This window comes from Myotis davidii, unplaced genomic scaffold, assembly GCF_000327345.1.
Source record: "Myotis davidii unplaced genomic scaffold, ASM32734v1 scaffold1, whole genome shotgun sequence".
Lineage (NCBI taxonomy): Eukaryota > Metazoa > Chordata > Mammalia > Chiroptera > Vespertilionidae > Myotis > Myotis davidii.
The window spans coordinates 755,258-763,599 of NW_006294681.1; the positions used below are offsets into that span (position 1 = coordinate 755,258).

The following is an 8,342-nucleotide window of genomic DNA, read 5'->3' on the forward strand; positions in this document are numbered from 1 at the left end:
CTTTTAGGGAAAACTTCATCATTCTGCAGATCAGCTAGGCTCACTTCAAAAACACGACTCTTGAGACCATCAGATGCAATTTTGGTTCCTTGAGTTCTTGTAACCAGTGTTTTTCCAATATTTCTTATATTGAACATAGCTGGTGCTTTCACATCATACCAATCTTTCTTAGAAAATGGATCAACCACTTTCTTCTTGGCTCCCTTTTTGCCGCCTTTCGTAAGGCACTTGTTCTTGCCCACCGCCATGATGCTGCTCAGAGAGCCAAAAGGCCATGAGTACATTTTAATACAAACTGAGACATTTAATTTTAAAAGTTACTCCTCAGAAATGATATCACTCTAAGTATAAACACTGAACGTTATCTGTGCTATAATTCAGTATAAAACTACAAACTTAAACATCAACTCAATTTACATAGTCAAGTGAATAAATGATATAATTTATAATACATGCAATTTTTAAGATATTTTTCAAAATATTCTGGGGAGCATAATACCTAAATGATAATAATCCAGTATAAATATTTAAAGGTTAAAAAGGATCCTCGTGATGTGATGAGGCAGTTTATTTTTTTTAATATACTTTGCTTATAATTTTTCAGATGTGAAAAAGAAGGATCCCTTTTATATCCTCAAAACGTTCTGAACATTATGACGTTTAGGCTCTTATATGAATAAAGCCAAGGTGGTGATGGGTGCCACTAGTAGCTTTTATCTCTTATCTATCTATCTATCTATCTATCTATCTATCTATCTATCATCTACCTATCTATATTTATTTTTGCCACTAGAAGCTTTTAGGTAGAGGTGGGAGTGGCTTTCAAGATCTCATGTAATAGAGGTCCAAGAGTAACTTGTGTCTGTCTCTAATTTTCATGGCCTCACTTAGCTGTTGTCATTTTCAGAGCACTTGCTCTTAAGGACACTTTCCCCAGAGTTCTAAGATATCTGATGAGAAATTAGAAGCCTCATCCCCACAGATAAGTGCTGAAAATAAATTTTCTGACCTAAATATGGTGTCTAGTGTTGTAGCCATTTTGCTTACTAAAGATACCATGGGTCCTGTCAGTCCCCTCCCCACTTCTACTCCTCCCTTGACTTACCTGATGGAGTAAGATTTAGCTTTTTTTTTTTTAATTTTTCTTTCCTTTTAGATTGTTTGGGCTGGATCTCGCCTGCCCCCCCCCCCCCTTTTTTTCTTGCCAAAAAAGAGAAATTATACTTAACATCTTTTTGAGGGAAACATAAAATTTATAAGATTGAAAAGAAAGGAATAATACATAGGAATATAATACCCATCACCCCCTGCAGGTATCTGTGCCTTTCTTCATAGCTGCCTTGATGAATATTTGTTGAATAGATGAGTGGCTTAGTGAACAAATCAACATATTAACATATTTTAGAAATTCTTATACAAAGAAGATATGTTTTCAGATTGCCAAATCACCAAAACCTAGCAGAATTGGATACCTAAATCTATTCTCTCACTAGGGTATGACTAGTAAATATTTCACAAATAATGAAAACTGCCTTTTATGACTAAAGAAGTTCACCAACACCCATCACTATTGGCTCCACTTTATGATCAGTAGTCGCGTAAGGAAGTAGGATACCTCTGCTGAGAGACCCCATGCATCTATATACCTAAAGTTGTAGCATTTGTCATTTTATTCTGTAACTTGTGAATTAAAGAAGATCAATCTGTTGTGAACATATTGCAATAGTTTAACATTTTTATGTTGAAATTGCTGATAATAAGGCAATTGTTCATAAGCATCACCATATTGTCTGACCTTTTTAGAAGTTATCTTACTTCAGACACCCATTTTCTTGCAAAGTTTCAAATTTCCGATTTGCTTTTCTTTTACTTGATTTCTTCTCTCCTCCCTCCACCCCCCCCTCCATGAGTTTAAGATGCTTTTCTAAGAGGGAAAAGTGTATCAATAAGTTCCTCAGCACTGCTAAAATTATCAGTGAACATCTTGTCAGACAGGGATGTGTGAATCTGTTTTGTAAGCCTCTATCCAAGGCCAGGTTTGTTGATGAAAGGAAACACTTTCTCATTTTTAAACCTGATTCCCGCCCTGTGTAGAACACATTAGTACAATGCAGAGGCTGTGGGAGAAATCAACATTTTAATTTTCTACTTTTCTTATTTGTTCATGGTTTTCCCTAAACGTGAATTTAAACAATGGATTCCACTAGTTGCTCTTAATATTCACTGAATGCTTTCAGCAATCCTTTATTTCTTTTAGTTCAGGCAGAATTACACCTTAGTTCTAGAAATCTGTGAGGCAGGAGTGGCGCTTTCTTTGTTATGTTCTTTAATGTCCTTCGATCTAGGTCCAGCATGCATCGGCTGCTACAGCTATTCCAGAATAATTTACTTACCCACTAATGCCATCTCTGAAAGAGGAAATAAACCAGGTTTGTATAAATGTAGGATTCTAATGTGGCCACTGACATTAAGTCGCTAATGCGACCCTCTCATTAGCTTTTACTTTCAATTAGGTGTTCTCAAACAATTAGCTTTTGTGCTACATAATCTTATTTATAGCTTATACATTCCCTGATGAGAGAAGAAATTACTTCTGGGAAAGCTGAGTCTCAAACTTTTAATTTAGGTCCTAAATTCAGATATATTACCTCAGTTGGACTTTCTTTGTGTGGAATTACTAAGCTTAATTCTCTTGATCTTATGATTATCTAGGCATCATGAGCCTCTTAAAAAGAGAACTACTAAAATCCACGGGTGCTTAGAGAACACAGGGAAATAAATGCAGCAGAGGCTGCTCTTTGCAAATGGCATTAAAAGTTTTCAGATTTTTCAAAGCATTTTCAGGGGAAAAAATCCTCACATCTTATTAATATTACTTAAAGCCATATATACATAGGTTCCTATTCTTATGTGCCGATTTGTCAGAAGTTTTTCTTGTTGCTTCTTTGATTTGATTTCCTACCACAAACCTGAGACTCTGAAGTCACTTTAAATGATGGTCCTGATAGTTTTCAAAATCTGTAATAACATTTATTGTAGCTACAGTCACATGCTACCTTCCGGGGTGCCGTATCAAATTCTCTCCTAATAAGATGTGGTCATTGCCTGCAAAGTGGTTGCTATAAATGTCGTCATATAATAGACATTAAATATGTATTTATCCATTTGCACCTAATATTTTCTAGATTCTGGAGAGTCAACATGTAAGGATAGACGAAGTCCTGCCATTTTATTGTATGTGGAGGACTGGGGTGGGAAAGGACAGAAAGTAACAAGGAAACAAATAAAGAAGATAATTCCAGATTATAATAAGTGCCGTGTAAAGGTGTCATTTCTTCTGGGACCTGAAGGATGGGAAGGAGCTAATGATGGCAGAGCATCCTAGTCAGAGAGAAGAGTAAGTACAAAGGCCCAAGGCAGGAACAAGCTTGACCCTTTGAGGAACTAAAAGTTCCATGTGGCTGGAATATAGCAAATGAATGGGAGAGGTATCAGAGATCAGGTTGGTTTGAAAGCATGAGTCATGTCATGGAGTCCAGATTGGATTTTATTTTCAAGGCAGCAGAAAGTCATGATGCATTTTAAGAAGGTTGGTATCTCATTAAACTTTTAAAAAAGGATGGCTCTAGCTGCTGTATGGAAAGTAGATTCTAAAGGTAAGTATAGAAAGAGGGAAAAACATTAGGAGCCTATTTCAGTGTGCTTGTATCTTAGTGTTCAGGACTAGACTGGGGTCGATATGATGGAGAGCAATAGATAGATTTAAGATATATTTGATATATTTTGATGGTGGATTGGCATTAGGGGATAAGGAAAACAGAAGTGAAGGATGATTTATTGATTTTTGGCTTGAAGTGTCATTTGCTGAAAAATAGGGAATAATGGAAATATATAAACTGAAAGATTATAAGTAAAGAGGAAGCAAACTTGTAACAAGTCAGGAGGTCGTGATGGTTAAATTTTCTTTATGTGTTTCTGTGTATCATATTGAACAAATATAATTGTGTGCAAAATCCTGTTAAGTGCCAGATGCAAGAATAGAACAGATATAATTTTGAACCAGTCAATTACTTTGTATTAGGGGATTATTATGTTCTGCACACTCTGCAAAATCCATCATAGTACTCATTCTTGCTCTCCAGGCAGAAAAATTGACATGCCAAAAGCAATTAAAATATGATGTGATGATGCTATAATGGAGGCATATGTCGAAAACCATGGGAACAGAGAGGGAGATATAGTCACCCGTGAAGGCAGGGCAAAGGCACCTGGAAGCAGTCATCATTCTAGCATTCTTAATAGGAGGGGATGAAGCTTGCAGGATGAGTGGGGACAGGGCAGGGGTCCCAGTGACCTTGTCCTGATAACTGTGTTTGAGAGGGAGGCTGAGGATGCGTGCATGGAGCCCAAGTTCTCATGACTGTCACTGCCTCAAAAGCAATATCTGTGTTGGCATTTTAAAGTGAGAGAGGAACTTTGCCAAGTAGAAGTGGGACAAAAGCGTTCTACATCGGGTACAAACCTAATGTCCAGATACAAAGGGGAAGAATGGCAAGAGACGAAGGTGGAGAAGTAGCCTGGAAACAGCTTGTGAAAGCCTTGGGTGCTGAACTTAGGAAACCGACTCTTGCCTTTAAGGAGCTTTGCAGCTAGAAAAAGAGTTGTACCACTCACTGCTTGCTGATGGACCTACCCGCCTTACATTTGACATAATTGAGAGCATAATAAATTCTCAGTGAAGACTTGATGATTAAGAGACAGATGTCTTTGCTGTGTTGTTATGTTACCAGGGCTGGGACTTGAGTTTCCCATGATTCAGGAGAAAAGCACCAGCAACCTGCTAAGAGCCAGGAGGGAATGATGCGGGCCCGACTGTTGAGAGGCTTCAACATTAACTGTTAGGATTGTTTCTTTTCTCAAGTTCTATTTTTTTTCTTTATAGTCTTTATACTCTCCACCTTCTTTTCATCCTTATAGCTATTATCTTCCACTTTATGTCTTGGATTCCTCTTACTATTGAAGTGGCTTCCAAGTGCATGACTAGTCTGCCAGCTGCCAGAATCCACTTGGTCAATAAAGTGCTTGAGAGAGAGAGAGTTTGGCCCGAGGGACCAGATTTGAATTTTGATTCTGTCATGTATTAGCCCTGTAACTTGTGCAAGTTCTTAAACTCTTAAAATCTAGATTTTTCCCTTTTAACTTGTAGGCTGAAGATAATACTAATGCTTACCTCATAGGGTTGTTTTAAAGGACAAATGAGATGATGTATATGAACTTAGTACAGTGCCCGAAGTACAATTGTAAGTTCTTAATAATTGGTAGCTATACCTCAGCAGTTGAAAACGACTCTTCTGTAGTTATTCTATAAATGCCGGCTGCTATATCATTAATACTCAACAGGATTAACAAAACCAACCATGACACACCTTAAGTAAATGATGTAACTTAGGTTTCCAATGGCCATACCACCACAGAAGCAAGGATAGAGTCATGTGCAAACAATTTCGTTTCTCTGGATCTACTTCCTTTTGCCTATGCAAACAACATACTTCACCCATTCTTCCTACACGGCGCAAGAGAACACAAAGATAGCTCTTGTGTCCCGAAGAACTGGCCCTTTTGGTCACAGCTTCGTTGCCTGCACCTCCACTGGCTCACTGTGGTCATAGCTCCTTTTGCTGATTCCCCTGTGGCTGCTGCCATCATTGCTCCGGATGTGTCGACCTTGTTATAGTCTCCCAGGTAGATCTGAGAGGGTCCAACTCCTGGCTTATTCCACCGTTTCCATTCTGGGCTCAGCCTTGGATCCTAATGGAGAAATAAGCCTTCCCCCATTGGCCTGTGACCTTCCTCTCTGTGACATAGACTACTTTGTATGGGTATCATCACACTGTTAGTGTATAATTAGGAGCTCATGTCACAGATATTTGAATGTTTACCAGCTACTTTTCTGCGTTGGATTCTTCTTGAAATACAGACATGATTCCTTGGGAATTAATTTGAAAACATTGAGTATGGAGGACATCATGATAGTCTTACAAAGCATGTTTGCTAATCTTGACTTTGTTGCTGAGATAGTTATTGGAAGTTACTCTAGGCGTTTACTTTTTACTTTTATTCTAAAAAATAAATCTCCTTTGTCCTTTTAACTTTCGTTAGGAAAAGCAAATGATAACTGTGTTTCCCTGGGAAGGTCTCTTAAATTTCTAAGGAAATCTGGCTTAGCCTTGTCTTGCCAGATATCAACACGATAAGGAAAGAAGACTCTTTTCCCATCTTCAATAACCACTGTGAGAAGAAAGAAACTATAAGAAAACTCTATGATTACAGATATACATAATAGGCAAACAAAAATGTTTTGTACATAACCCCAAATTTTAATGTTCTTGCTATATCAGTTAATCTTATTTTGAAGATTAGTGGGAAAACAGGAAAAATGGCAGGATATAAAGAATAATTAGGAAAAATTGCTCAGAAAAAAGAAGAAAGATAATGAAAGATAAAAGAGAAAATAAATTGAAAGAAACAGATTTTTTTTTTCATTTGAGTACCTTACATCTGATAAAAAGAAACCATGCCCTCTGGCTTCTCCTTTGCTTTTATTTAATAACTAGCGGCTCGGTGCATGAATTCATGCCTAGGTGGGTTCCTTGGCCTGGCCAGTGATTGGGGCCAACTGGGGCAGCCGGGGGTAGGGACCACAGGAGGTTGGCCAGCTGTGGAAGGTTGGCTGTGGGAGTGCACTGATGACTTAAATATTATCATTTTTTCATATTAAATGTTAAACAAGCAGAGAATCTAAATAATTCGGAAATTTGATATTCCCATTTTTAAAGGTTTAAAAGATACCTCATTATAAAGTAAAAATAATTTTTGTGTGTCTAATGGCTACTTAAAGCATCATAATAAGAAATTGAATTAAAACTTACAAGTAACTATGTTTATAACCTTTCCATTGGCAAGTAACTTGGCAGCAGATGGGATTCTTTAAATAAATATTCTGGTTTCCTGTCTCAAATGAATATTGGTGTTATTTGAAATAATAAACTATGCAGAAATAAAACAAACTGATAGGCAAAAGGAATTCTTTATTTTATAAAGACAAAGGAAAAAAGTATCTTACTAAGTCTTAAATTTGGGAAAGAAATCTTAAGAAAGTACTGTTTAGTGTCCACAGTGTCTCAGGGAGTGTGGTGGCAAGTGGCAAGGATTTGAGACACTGATGAGAAAATATAATTGATTTACTTCCATTCTGTAACTGTTTAGGATAGAAGTTAGAAATAATAGATGGATAAAATCTAAGCCTGAGGACTGGGCCAGGGGTGTTCCATTCAGCTCTGTTGTTCCTTCTTAGGAGTACCCATGACTTTTGGTCCAACAGCTGCCTCACAAGGCCCACTCAGTTCTCCTGACCCACACCAACCCCCCATTGGAATCAGGAGCTGGATGAAGGTGGCTGGGGTAAAAAACAGTCTGTTTATATACAAAAACATATTAAGCTTTATTATCAAACTAGGGGCCCGGTGCATGAAATTCGTGCACTTGGTGTGTGTGTGGGGGGAGTGTCCCTCAGCCAAGCCTGCCCCCTCTCACATATTGGGAGCCCTCAGGCGTTGACCCCCATCACCCTCCAATCGCAGGATCGGCCCCTTGCCCAGGCCTGACGCCTCTGGCCCAGGCATCAGGCGCGGGCAGGGGACCCCCATCTCCCTCTGATCGCTTGCTCCACCCCCCCACCCAAGCCTGACGCCTCTGACCCAGGCTTCAGGCCTGGGCAAGGGGACCATCATATCCCCCCAATCCCCGGCTCCGCCCCCCACCCAGGCCTGATGCCTCAGCCAGAGGAGTTGACCCTCATCACCCTCTGATCACCAATCACCAGATCGGCCCCTTGACCAGGCCTGAGGCCTCCGGCAGAGGTGTCAGGCCTGGGCAGGGGACCCCCAGCTCCCCGTGGTTGCAGGCTCCGCCCCTGCTCAGGCCTAGTGCCAATGGCCAATGCGTTAGACCTGGGCAGGGGACCTCCAGCTCCCTAGGATGGCTGACTCTGCCCCTGCCTAGACCTAACGCCTCTGGCAAGGCATTAGGTCTAGGCAGGGGACCCCCAGCTCCCCACGGTTGCAGGCTCCACCCCTTCCCAAGCCTAATGCCTCTGGCCAAGGCATTAGGCCTGGACAGGGGACCCCCCCGGTTCCTGCGATCTCCTGCTCTGCCCCTGCCTAGACCTAATGCCTCTGACCGAGGCCTTAGGCCTGGGCATGGGACCCCGAACTCCCTAGGATCGCTGACTCCGCCCCTGCCTCGTCCTAACGCCTCTGGCCAAGGCTTTCGGCCTGGGCAGG

The 8,342-nt window shown here is 40.3% G+C and overlaps 1 protein-coding gene across 1 annotated transcript in view; it reads right to left on the minus strand.

Moving 5' to 3' along the window:
• The window catches only part of LOC102767889 (40S ribosomal protein S3a-like), a 520-nt gene extending 252 nt beyond the window's left edge, over positions 1–268 (minus strand). The window contains exon 1 of the mRNA XM_015567403.1: positions 10–268. Within this exon, the coding sequence (XP_015422889.1) occupies positions 10–248 (239 nt within the window). The 5' untranslated portion in view covers positions 249–268. The remainder of the gene's footprint in view (positions 1–9) is intronic.
• Between the last annotated feature and the right edge of the window lie 8,074 nt (positions 269–8,342).